This window comes from Lipophrys pholis (assembly GCF_963383615.2).
Source record: "Lipophrys pholis genome assembly, chromosome: 18".
NCBI classification, from domain to species: Eukaryota; Metazoa; Chordata; class Actinopteri; order Blenniiformes; family Blenniidae; genus Lipophrys; species Lipophrys pholis.
This window is the reverse complement of record NC_137646.1, coordinates 19415520-19429048: the sequence shown is the minus strand read 5'-3', so window position 1 is coordinate 19429048 and position 13529 is coordinate 19415520. Positions and strand designations below refer to the sequence as shown.

The following is a 13529-nucleotide window of genomic DNA, read 5'->3' as shown; positions in this document are numbered from 1 at the left end:
TACGGGGATTGCTTCGCAAGATTGTGAAAGCAGCTGGAAGCCAAACCGACTTGAATTATTTTGCTCATGTCAACAAGTGCCGAAGCTAAAGATGTGAGCCAGCCCTTCATCTTGTGCTCAGGCGGGCGCTGTCAAGCTTTCATCCATCATATTTTTGAGTAAATGACTGGAGAGTAGGAATATGACAAATTGACGTTCAGCGTCTTCACTTGTACGTGAGGCAATTGAAAATTAGGCCGTCAGAGGTAACGTACCTCTTCAAATTCTGGTACAGTCTTTGTAATGGTCATGTTCTGGTAAACTTTATATTGGGCTTTGTGAATAATAAATGATCTTGCTCATTACAATAAAGCTGTGCTCTAGTGGCTCGCATTCTCTCAGGTTTCTCTTTCTCTATCCTTGTGGATCTTCTCAGCAGAGTTTCTCCCACAGTTCAATAACATGCATTTCAGGTTAATTGGTTGCTCCGTGCTGCTTGTGTGTGTGTGGGTGAGTGTTGTTGTCTCAGATCAAACAGTATAGGAGATGGATTGCAGAGAAACACTCATAGAATATAGTTTTTTCGATACCAAAACCACATAAATGAAAGATAAAATATGACCATAGGATTACAGTTATAGAAAGTTTTAGTAAGTAAATGTATATAGACATAGATTGAAAATAAAACGTTTTCATGGCTTTGGTTTTGCAATGCACAATAATAATATATTGCTAAACAATAAATTAAAAATCTGTAACATCAGTAGTAAATATCTCAAAATGAGTCAAGCATTATTGGAGCTGTGGACATCGTTTTGCACAGTTAAGAAATGAGGATAGATGAAAACACATAGAAAATAAATGTAGTCGCCCACCACATGTAGGTCCTAATAATTGGCATTGCAGGAGGCACATGTGAAATGTACCTCAGTGCCAGGATCATTTTATTGAATGCCATTCACCCTGTAATGTGACCCGAACTAAGCTACTCTGTCAGATGTGAATGACAACATTCCTCATGTTGCTTGTGGGTTTGGCCCCAGTTCACTTTGAGCTTTTTATTTTTCCCTGCAGACCTTTCCATATTTCTCCTCGGTTCCGTTTTGAAGGTAGCAGGGGTTTCCTCTTTTTTTTTTTTTTTTTCATACCATGCATTCATTCAGGCCTGTGCAGGAGACAGTGGTCACGGTTTGGCTCAAACTAAGACGCTAGACATGTGTTGGGATAAAAAAAAAAAGAAGAAGAAAAAAAAGCTTAATACTGAAGCAGTGGTCCACCATAAACTCGACAATATCATGCATACAGGATGTTCTGTTACAAATCATTTCATCATGGAAGTTTGACAGAAGTTTACCCAGCATTAAGCAGCAGAAGATGTGAGGCTTACCATCAACGTGATACGTGTCATTTTCAATAAGGGGACATAGTACTTCTGCTTTAGGGCAACTGCAGTACTGCTCATCACAGCACATATAAAAGACCCGTTTGTATCATTGCTGAAATGTAATCTCGAAAGATGCTTTATGCGGAAGTAATCGTTTCACCTCCTTTTGTCGGAACAAAATAATCAAACACTTTCCCTTTCATTCTTCAACCTGCTGGGAAGTTACAGTCACACACACACATCCACATCTAGGAGCAAATTAGGAATATCAATAAATGAAGGTTTTTGGGCTTTCAGAGAAAACTGGATTACACAGAAAATTACATGTATGTACATTGAGAACATGTAAACTCCACATGAAAGCCCACAGGGCTTGGCAACAACAATATGTTTAGTTTTAAGGCAAATCTATTTAAAAAAAAAAAAAAGTGTGGTACAGTAGGTTTTCTTCCAACGTGGCCTCCTGAAATACAGCAGCTACCACAGTTGTAGTTGTGTTTTCATGTGCCAATTTCATTTCTTTAAAGCTGTACATGCCTTCCTTTAAGAGCTGAAAGCTGTTGAACACACTCCCAAGGGACAATCATGTTCAACAAAGTAACTTGCTAATGCACAGTGAGTTTGATCAAACAGAAGCAGCCTGATGAGCCTTGACGCACCTGCTGGAGGGCTGCTTATGAAGAAGAGCCGTGAAAGGACGTGAAAAGTATACACAGCTGCTGATTAGAAGGCTTCCTCCGGGCGAGCCGAGACCACAAAGCTGCGGAGACGGTTTGACAAATCGACACCCGCTGCAATTCTACTGTTGTACAGTTCGCTCCTTTGAAATCGTCTTTGCAGGAGAGCAGTTTAATAGACTGTATAAAAGAGCCTGGGTGCACTCACGCAAACCTTTTTTGGAGGAGCTCCAGTGGGTGTTGTCTCTCCAAGTGATGTGCAAATGATGGGCCATATAATGAGCAGGTGCACACTGCGGAGAGAAATCATTTCCACATGCTTTATGAGCAGATGGAGGAGTGAAATGAGCAGTGTTTGGCTAAGATATCGTTGAGTGTGTCGAAGGTGTGGGGTTCCATCTCCAGGTGAAGCAGAAATTCACCAGCAAATGATCCGGAGTGATGTCATTTTTATTATTTCTTGATTCATTTCTGCTAATTTACGCATGCCGTCTTCATCAAACGTAGAGGTACAAGATGTCAGTCACTCCCAGCGGACAATGGGCCAGATTCAAGTTATATTGAGATCATCGCTGTGCTGAAACACACTTTTGTTAATCTATGATACTTAGGTAACTATTTGAGAGCATATGAAAGATGGGGAAATGCCTACAGTTTAATTAATTAATTTATTTATTTATTTTGCTGGCGAAAGTGAGAAGCAAGGCAGGTTTTTGACATTTAAGAAGATGTGACATTCGACCTGCCAGTAGCGATATTCTTTGAATCGTCTGCTAAAAGCAATCAGTTCAGGGTCTGGAAGGTGCATGACATGCATGTCTTTGGATAGTGGGCACAAAACAAAACCCGCATGCACAGGGAGAGGAGACAGTCTTATCATGTGAAGGCCCAAACCCTGGAATCAGACCGGGGGCTGTTCCTGCTGTGAGGTGAGTGCGCTTAACCACTACACCACTGTTCGGCAAAGCAATTTGAGAGTTTTGACCGTCAAATTTGTTTTAAAAGGAAGCCACTTACAAAAATGAATGTTTTGTTTTTAAGGTGAAATATATAAATCACTAATTTAATTGTAAACGCTTAATGCATCTGTTGCGAGATTGTGATTTTTCAAAACACTTGAAATTGAGGATGCTCCATTTTGTATGGGAGTGTATGTGGCAGCTTTAAAGGGGAAACGTGTCTCACAAGGCAAAGTTGGAGACCATTGACTGAGAAGATTATTTATTCTAAAGAAATTCCCCCTGCTGGGTGGATCCATTCTATACCCGTGACACCTTTTTCCATTTGTTCTCTCACAAATATAAAAAATATACAAGTGTTTTGCTCTCCCACTGAAGTACAACGAGGATATGAAGAAGTTCCATTGTGCTGCTCGACTCATCGTGAAACAATCTAGATCTATTATAAGAGCACATTATGCAGAATTTTCTTTTTTAAAACACCAATTGTAAAACGCTGGGCCTTGTAATTTTCTGTGCCAAATGCATTTTGTAGGGCCAACCATAATATGTTAAGACTTGTGTGGAAAGCAGTAGTGAGAGTATTTCTTTGTTGCAGCCATTTATGTGTTTGCAGTACCAGCCTGTCAATAGCCTCTTATTGTCCAAAGGCAATTTCCCTTCACACCAAAAAAAAAAAAAATAAATAAAAAAGCTTTCACTGATTTCCTTTTGCTGCCTTCCATTTTGAGGAACATGCTGGAAACTTATTTAGCCTCGCTGGATTGCCTCTACGTCTTTATAAATGTTAAAAGTCACTTTTCATTCCAATAAGTTTGCTTGTTATTGCCCCAGGGAACCGCAATCGGAAACATTGTTTTCCTAACAGCGCACTTTGTGTTTACAAGTGTGTTGTGGCTCCTTGTATGGTTAGTCAAGTCAGCAGCGGGACCACCTCGTTGGGTGTGCGTGTGTGCGTGTGTGTGTGCGTGTGTGTGTGTGTGTGTGTGTGTGTGTGTATGCTTACTGAAGCAAGCATGATGACCTCATGTTTGAATAAATAGGATGCCGCTCGGTGAAAGCCGGCTGCACAGGTTCGCAAACCTCGTCACCAGCGTGGATTTGGCCCGGTGTTTGGTCCAGTTGGGAAGACACGCAGAAACATACATAAACAAAAGGCTACGGCTAGTTAACTAGGCATCAAAAGTAATATCCAAAGGCACGGAGCGGGCAGAAACCTGGCTGGAGGTCTCCTTCCCCCAGAGCAGTGTGGTTGGAATTGGCTGAGGAAGACTGCCCGGCTTCCTCCGGAGCATTTCAATTTTAAGCTCCGTGTCTCTGCAAGTCTGCTATTCTGGGTCACTGGTCCGTAGACTCTAAACACAGGTCTCATGCTAATGTCATTGATCTGTGGATTAGTGTCGGTGTACCTTCCTGTAAGTTTACTATCCTTGGAAACAAACCATTTTTGATCTGAGAATATATATTTAAAAAAAAAATAAAAATCCATACGATACAATGCGTAGAGCCACAATATTTAGACTGCCCCCTAGTGGCTGCGAGCAGTATAGGCCAGATATCAACCCTTATCCAGGTTAGCAGATGGGATAGACAACCTTGAATACAAATGTAAACATTTTTCTTCACAGAGATGGGTTTTTTCTGCTTTCATGTTGTTTTGTTGAATTTAGTGTAAATAAACTGCAATTGTCCCCAAAAAACCAGAACAGCCAACCAATAGATCATCTTTACAAATATATCATTGCTTTCATTCTATCAACACAGTAGTTCTCAGTATTATCTAATAGTCCAGATACCCCTGTCCCTCCTGTCACCCCCTGGCACTGTGACGCCCAACTATAAACATAACCGCTTCAGATATTTCTTCCTTATATGTCATTGTTTTATATCAAAACCCTCGTACACTTATTTTATCTATAATAAAAAATAGACCCACTGATTGCCACATGCACTACAATCATCATATGAGCTTTTACAAAGGATCAAACATATAACATAATCATTGTGTTCATATTGTCAATCACTTATATTACTGAAACAGATTTAACGATTTCTGACTTTATTTTAAAACTCAAACGTTAGTCCCCAAGGGCCAACACACTTGACTTAATCTTTCATCTTTGACATTAGAAATGCACTTTGTAAACGTGAACCTCTTAGTCCCCAGCTTACAGATGCACTTCACCATCAAATCCCATCAGGTTTCACAGAGGCCACCCAGAGGCCCGTGCCAACTGATTGACAGCCACTGCATTCAGAGCTGCCTCACAACGACTGCTGTTTATAAAGGCAAATAAGGTTTCCTCTTGTTCAGGCACATTTTTACTGTGTTTTTGCCAATGCTCAGTTGGAGATTGCTGGATTCGATCGTCTGAGTAAACACGGATTTGATTTAGGTCTGTTTTATGTTTTAATGCGCGTTTGTATAAGCCCCGCTGTCTGCAGAGCAAAAGGTACCATTTCTCAGCCTGTGACGGCAAAGTCTTATCCAAAAAGTGAAAGATGTCAGAAAGTATATAAAGTTAGTTTAATCAAAACGGAGTTTGTTAATCTTCCAATTGTGTCATTTCACTCTCCAGGGTCATGATGTTCAAGTCTTGATCAGCAGATCTGTTCGTTTCTCTGTGTATGTTTTTGGTCATTTTGGTTTTTAACTGTTATATTTCCAAGGACCACAGTTTTCTTCAGTTTCCTTTTCTTTCACTTTATGCTGTAACAAAGTAAACAATCCATTTTTTCTCTGTCTTCGTAGGGTCCTCCAGGTCCTAAAGGTGAAAAGGTGAGTCATCGCATATTCTTATACCAAAACTAGTCATTTGTTGTTGCAATTGATGTAGGAGTTGTTATTGTAATAAGCAATTTTACCTTATATCTATTTCATTCACACACTAAACTAATTTGATCTAAAAGCAAAATAACATGAGTAAATGTGTAACATCAACACAGCAACAAAAACTGGTAAAAATGAACAAAATGTACCATTTTAAACTGTACTAATGAATCTTCAATGCAATGTAAGACGTGGAACTTATTTCACACCTCTAGATTACTTTCACTTAGTGGAAAGTATAAAAATTACTCATTCGTTCATTAAGGTTGCAGACCTCTGGTTAACTACAACAAAGCTACTTATTAATAGAAATATTAGAACATATGCTGTTTACAGTTTACAGTATTGGACTTTAATAATAAACGATCAACTCAAACAAACCCAAATGATGGAAATTCCGTTGAACTTTAGTCAGTCATTAGTTTCCTATTGCGGATCATAGCAATACAACTATGTGCAGACTATTTAAACATCCCAACTATGAGAGACCATTAAAAATGACTCACAAGCAACTTTTAACGGTTTATTTTTCAAGTACTTATTTTTAGGTTCTTGTCCAACACTAATGATGATCGATGCGAACTTGGTTGTATGAGTCATCGAATTATATAACTATTCTTTTATTCAGACCAACATTTAAAATGAACAAAAATACAGGTTATGGCATTATTAACGACAACACTATGATATACGTTCCTATCCAATCAAGTAATACGTGTAATTGCGTTGCAAGCCAAATGTACAGTTCAGTTGAATAATCCACTTGCCATTTCTGGTCAGATTAGAAATAATAGAAAGAAATTGAGACAAAATCAGCTGTATCTATGTTTTCTATTTGAGTGCCAAGCTAATCTACTACTGGTCGTATCTTCACTTGTAAAATGTGAATTTTCAGTCTTTAATTTCCTGCCCACATTACATGTTAGCAGGTCAAGACGATAAAATGCTTTGTTTTTTCCTCCGCCACAGTTAATTTGTCTATAAAAAGCGCCACATGCCAGCTGCCGCTTCAGTTCTCAACCCGAGCCGTCCCGGCCCCCTAAATCCTGCCGCCTGAATATGTAAATGCCTCTGCTGCTCACCAATCCGCAGCAACTTCAACGCTAAAAACCAAAAAGCCAGAGCCTGGAGCGAAACCTCCTTAAATGCCTCGCTGAGCATTCCTTCATAAAACGGCAGCGGAGCATACAAAAATCACCACTCGGTCACAAAATGTGCCCCCGTGGATTCAGACCCCAGTTGATAAAGCCCCCCCCCCCCCCCCCCCCCGACTTCACCTAATGTGGAAACAGGTGGCTGCTCTGAGGCTTCAGAGTGTAAATAACCAAAATACCACAGCGGAGCGTCGGGATGTTAATAGGCCATCGATGAACGAAGAAAGCTTGTGTAGTAGCAAATATGTGAAAGATTAATGTGCCATAGCGTGAGAGGGCGAAGCAGCGCTGACGTCAGACGCAGAGAAACGCACCATTACGGTTGTCAACAACGTCAAGTTGCACACTCGAGCAACTGGAGATTTCTTGTAATGTGGAGGGGTTTAATGGTGTGAGCTGTAGTCGCTGGCCACTGTCATGAATCAACAGTTCTTCTTCCAAGTTGCCCATGAAAACAGGCGATTTATCAGCGTAAGGATGAATTACCCCAGCCGATCTGGCTCTATTATGATAATCACAATCTCCCCCCGACTGCATTCATGTTCATGCCTCTCATGTGAACCGCTTCTTCTGCACTTTGATAAAAAATGAAAAACAACTGTGCGCATTCTCCCCACCCAAGACGAATATAACGCACATCATCAGTGCGGCTACTCGCAACTGTTCTCCCATTAAATCCAGGTTTGGACCAAGAGCTCAAACGAGAAATCACAGAAATTCCACGAGCTGTTTTATTAGAAATTGCTCAGGCATGACATTAAAATTAGTTTGAGCTGAATTCCCATCCATGTGTGATGAGCTGTCCGGCTCGTTTTACTGCTGCGGCTGAACTGTAACTCGGCCAGCGGGAGGGCGAGGTGCATCACGTGAGATGGTTTCAGGACGTCCACTTGGCCGATTCTGGGTGGATTGAGGTTCTAATTCACTGTCACACTCTTTGGTCTCCCTTCACTTATTTCAGACAAGAGTGCAGTTCTGTTTGGAGTTCACTCTAATGTGATAAACCCACAGTGTTCGACCGTGCAGGTCGATCCGAAACCAAAATGTTTTCTTGGTCAGGATTGCGCTCCGTCCACAGACATCTACCTCCACAAAAGGCGGCGAGCCAAAGATCTCTGGGGCATTAAATCTGGCCTGGCAGTGCAGCCTCCCCACAGTCAGCCCCCCCTCCCCCCTCTCACCAAACCCACCAAACCTCACACCGCTGCTCTCCTTCTTTCTTTCATACCCAATTCACGTCAGTCTATGTTATCTTAAGTGATTTCACATCTGACCAGAGAGAATAGCTGAGGGTTCCTGCTTTATTTATTTATTTTATCGGAACGTTCTGAATTACGCCTCAGTGAATTTGGTGTGAGTCTCAACTTATTATTAGCACTGTGCTCGTGTACGTTTGTGTGTGTACGTTTGTGTGTGTGTTCAGGTTTGGTTTTGACCCGTACATCTGAAGACAAATTCTTTTCTTTGCCTTCCGCAGGGGGATCAAGGCGACCAGGGACCACGGGTATGTTGTTTTACTCTTGACTTCTTGTGATTAGCGAGTGTGTGTGTGTGTGTGTGTGTGTGTGTGTGTGTGTGTGTGTGTGTGTGTGTGTGTGTGTGTGTGTGTGTGTGTGTGTGTGTGTGTGTGTGTGTGTGTGTGTGTGTGTGTGTGTGTGTGTGTGTGTGTGTGTGTGTGTGTGTGTGTGTGTGTGTGTGTGTGTCTCCCCCTGCAGAATTGTGGGCAAAAGGTTTGAGATGCATGAAATTCTTGGGATAGTGTTCTTCCATTGTGGCCAAAAACAACAAGCATTTCAGTATTTCTTCATCAAGAATGGGGAGGCAGACGTGGGAGACACTTTGTAATGCATGAGGACTCTTCTGGGTGCGAAAGCCTTTTTTTTTTGTTTTTTTACCTCTTTGTCTGTGAATTGAACATAAAATAGAAGCTCACCAGCAGACGAGCTCTGCTCAGTCTCGGCAATAATTAAGAGCCAACCCGCTCCCTCTGTAATTACTTGTGATTCACTTCAATTCTCACCGTGTCGCGTCGTGTTCAGAACTTTAATCATTTCCAGCGCCGTAGTTTGACATTTCTGTAAAAGTGCAGCTTCTAAATGATGCTAATGTGAGTGCCTTTCTGTGCTTGACAGACTCCGAAATGAATGACTCTATCTCCACTTAGCAGTTAGCACGGCGCTCATTTTTTTTTGCTGGAATAATGGTTAAAGAAATGAGCGCTCTCTGAAAACCAGACTGCACGGGTTTGTTTAAAGTAGACTGCATTAACCGGAGGGGTCACAGACGCACAGTTTTCGTTTCCTTTGTCTCTGATGCTGGAGATCGTATGGAGTCAAAGTCCACGCCTGCAGTTGATTTCTAGAGAGCACAAAAGGGGGCTGGCACACGAGGACAGAAGAGCAGAGTTCGTCTTGTCACCAGAATATCCTCCCCGCTCGGCCCCCCGGCACACACCCAGACATCGGGAGTTTGACAATTAACTTTGCGAGCTCTCTCCTCCAGACTAGCTGTGCATGTCGGAGTGCCACTTATGATTTGAAAGTCAATACAAATGACCTTTTCTGTGAAATTTGATTAGCGGCCTCAAAGTGATCCGTCGAGCGTTTCACTTAGGTTTGCCTCAGATTACATCCGAGCTCACAGAGATTGTTTCTGTCCAAGCGTTATTTATTTATTTATTTATTTTTTTTTTCCCCCTTTCACCAAATCCACAAACACATTTTCAATTTTGATACCCTTCGTTAATTTTTAATGATTTCAAAAGTATTTTGTAATCTTCACAGCAGCAGGAGCCGCGCTGGCCAAAGAAGCAGAAAGGAAATAGCTCCGGTTGAGTAAACCATCCCCACTTGGATTGAGTTTCTTTGGGTTTTGCTCCTAATTTGTACCCTTTTAACCCAGGAAACAGAGTCATCTGTCTCTATCAGTTAAATGATTTATACTTATGAAACAGCTTTATGGCTGACAGATACTGAACAGGGACTCGCCAGCTCATGTTTGTCTCGTAGAAATAGATAAACAAGCTGCTTCAAGACAGAGTTCCATTAACTTCCAATTACACCACAATTGCTCACTCACAACTAAGAATTAACAGTGTCACAGTTAAATATGAAGGACTTCGGCGGCACGAGGGTGGTCTGGGGCACCACCAAATTGCATTACCTTCCCATAGCAGCATATTGACTTTGCACATTATATTAATAGGCAAATGCAGTGGAACGGAATTAGAAAGGTTTCCTAAATAACTGAAGGGACAACAGGACAAGTGCTGCGTGACCTTGACTCTATTTGGCTCTAATTTCATGCTCAGTGTTGACCGTGTGCAGGCAGGTGATTGAACCCATATGGAGGTGTATGTAAACAGCAGAGCTTGTCCGGAGTGTGTCCTGTATGCGCCGCAATCTGCCAGGTTTCATCAGGTTGAGACTGTTTTCAATTTTTAAATAATGTCAAGGGCAGGCAGGCTTTTTGTTCGGAGGTAAATTTACACCCCTTACAGCCAGAAAGAGTCTAAGAATTGCTGCATTGTTGGCAAAGATGTCCTTTCTTTTGCCAGTTTTCCACATGTCGCAGTTCAGCCATTTGCCTGCCCTGAAGGTCACAGGTCACGTCCAAACATCAAAGGTTAACCAAGCAGCAAATAATAAATTGGTCACTTTTGACAAACAAATGCACGGCCGCCACTGGAGGTCCAATTGAGGGTTATAATTACCATGAGTTACAAGCTCTAAGGACGGTGTGTGGTCCTTTTGAGGAATGGCGCAAACTGCAGCTGTCAAGCAAAGGTTAGAGGATTCCTGGGCAAGATGCAGTTGAGATTTCCTTTAAAAAAAAAAATAAAAAAAATAACCACCATTGTTGCTGTGCTTTGCTTCTCACAGCTTGGGATTTGATAAATTTGCAATGTTCTTCCAAAATAAAGAGGTTGTGATTATGTAATTTCCCGGATTTAAATGTTCAGCCCTGCACAAAGAATTATTTTGCAGTCTTTTTTTTTTTTTTTTTTTGATGCATGAAATCAAAAGCCCTTGAGTGAATTTTCACTTGAGATAAATTGGAGATATTAGATCGTTGCCAAATACGAGGCTTCAAACAAATGTTTTTTTTCCACATTTAGATATATGAAAGCCATCTGTGTGCAGAAGTGGTGATCCACGCCACGTATCGATATTCAGAAAATGCCACAGCCTGCGGTCGCTTGACTCTCGTGTGTTTGGTGTGGTGGAGGAGATGCTGGATCTGCCCAGTTTCCCTCGGACGGCCGCCGCTGATTGTCCTCATATCTGGCTTTTTGTTTACTACAGATGCAGTCATCGTGCTGCAGGCGAATACATAGCAATAGAGCTCCTCGCCAAATAACCAACATCCGTTATGGAGGAGAAAAGCAAAACAAAGCAATCTGTCGATGGTTAGGCTGCTCTGTCAACCGCCGTGTCATTATCATCCTCGCACATAGACAACCACTGTGGAGGCGGTGCCTGATGAACACTAACCCACACCTTGTCAAACTTTTCTCATTTTTTCCCCCCTCGTCTCGTACAGAGAGAGATCAAACCCGCTGTTGTTTTGTCAGACAAGTTTTTTTTGTTTTTTTTTGTCCTCATCTCAAGCACACTTTGGTCTGTGAGGTCTCCGACCTGGCTGCAGCTTCTCTCCAGTGTCTCAAAGTGATCGTCAAAGCACAAAATGACAAGAAAAACCAAGAGAGAAGTCACATGTGCCAACCCACACATGCACTACACAACATTTCATGCGTGGACTTTTTTTCTTTTTTTTTTTTTGTCATAATTTTATTTTTATTTTTTTCGTCTTCTTTGTCCTCTCAATGTTTGAGGTCGTAAATAATTTGAGCGATACTTGTGCTTCGGTCACAGTTACACACAGCATGACTATTGTCTTCAGTGTAAGAGGATCCGATGCTCTGTTCTGCTCCAGGCCTGAATTAAATCTGCCTGCCTCAAAAGCCATATTCTTAATGAGCCATGCTTTTTGAATTATCTTTGGAAAACCAGAGGGACGGCACCAAAGCCATGTTTGGATAGACCAGATTTTATCTTAAGCTTGGAGATGAAGATTAAGCTCTGACAGAGCTTGTTCTGTGCCAGCGTGCCAGTCTTGGGGAAATACTTTCGCTGGTTCTTTCGGGTGGGTTATTCGTGACGCCGGACAACCTCCAGCCTTCATTTGATGCTCTTTATTTTTACACGCCACAACCCCTTTGCTACCATCAACCTCAAGTTTCAAGACTGTGACTCCAGACAATGGTAGACAACGTACAGCTATATATTTTCTAATATTAAACGTAACATTGCATTGACTTTTTTATTGTTTCTCTGGAAAGTTGAAATGTAAAATTGGCCTCATATATCTTCCTTAATAAGTACATTGTGCCACAGCGCCATAATCCAGCCTTCACAAAAACCGGTGATCTTTTGAGACAAGAAATGTAAATAAAACAGTGCCACATCTCATTGTGGAGTTATTTTTAAATATAAGTACAATCAGGATAAATATAAAATAAGATTATTTCAGTCAAACACAACCATGCGTGGCTTTGTAGGTTTTCCACTTGTCTTATATTTCCAAACGTATGTTTCGAGTTTAAGTGTTACAAGAACAGAATTATTTTTTTTTTTAGGTTGAATCGCAACCAATATGTTTGGCAAACACTATTCTGGGTAACACTGGCTGGGTTTGCTTCACTGCCACAAATCCAATGAAGGGCAGGACAGGGCTCTTACTTTATTCTAATATTTGATAGCAAACAGGATCAGACTTCGAGACGTGTGGAAATCCTGCACTGTGAGTGTGGTAGTCAACAACTCTAAGTGGCCTTTTTTCGGGGTACTTTTACAATGTCATTGAGTATATTTCACTGCATGCGGTCTACTTTCATACTTTTGAAATCATAAGTCTCTAATACGTACATCGGTGATTTGGATTAATGTTCGGGCCTTTTGATCTGCATCTTTGCTGTCTTTTAACAGAGAAAAGTCTTGCTTTATGTCTGCATTTGTTTACAAATCAAGCTGCAATAATGTGATTTTTGTATTCTTTATTGTTTGTCTGTGCTTTGAAAGTCCACTTCCACTTCCTGCTAATGACGAAGCAATCAAACACTTGGTTTGATAGTCAAGCGTGCGCCCAGTTCAGGTGTCGTACCAGTCTCGCTAAGCCTTGAATAGAAAAAAAACTTGGCCTGTTTGCCGTGCTTCGTGAGCTCTGCCACAATCCAATGATTGCAATTGAAGGACAAGTTCGGCAAATGTCAGTTAATGTTTCAGTAGACAGTTTTATGTCATTGTGACTATAAAACCCTCGTTGCAGTCAAAGACGTCATTACATTATATAGCCATGCAAGGAAGTGAAAAGGAATAAAACTTGACTCTGGACAACATCCTCCTCAAATAATAAGACATAACGGTGCGTTTGTTTGGCTATAACACTCCAAAACCATGTTAGGATGTCAAGATTTTAACATTTTTTGGATTGTTATTAAAGTCACATTGCAGCTGTAAACCATTCCTCTTTTAGTTGTCTCAGTGC

At 41.2% G+C, this 13529-nt stretch overlaps 1 protein-coding gene across 1 annotated transcript in view; it reads left to right on the top strand.

Moving 5' to 3' along the window:
• col25a1 (collagen type XXV alpha 1 chain) overlaps positions 1 to 13529 on the top strand; it is a 144726-nt gene that overhangs the window by 89396 nt on the left and 41801 nt on the right. Inside the window, exons 4-5 of the mRNA XM_080485866.1 lie at positions 5752 to 5778; positions 8461 to 8487. Of these exons, the coding sequence (XP_080341992.1) occupies positions 5752 to 5778; positions 8461 to 8487 (54 nt within the window). The remainder of the gene's footprint in view (positions 1 to 5751; positions 5779 to 8460; positions 8488 to 13529) is intronic.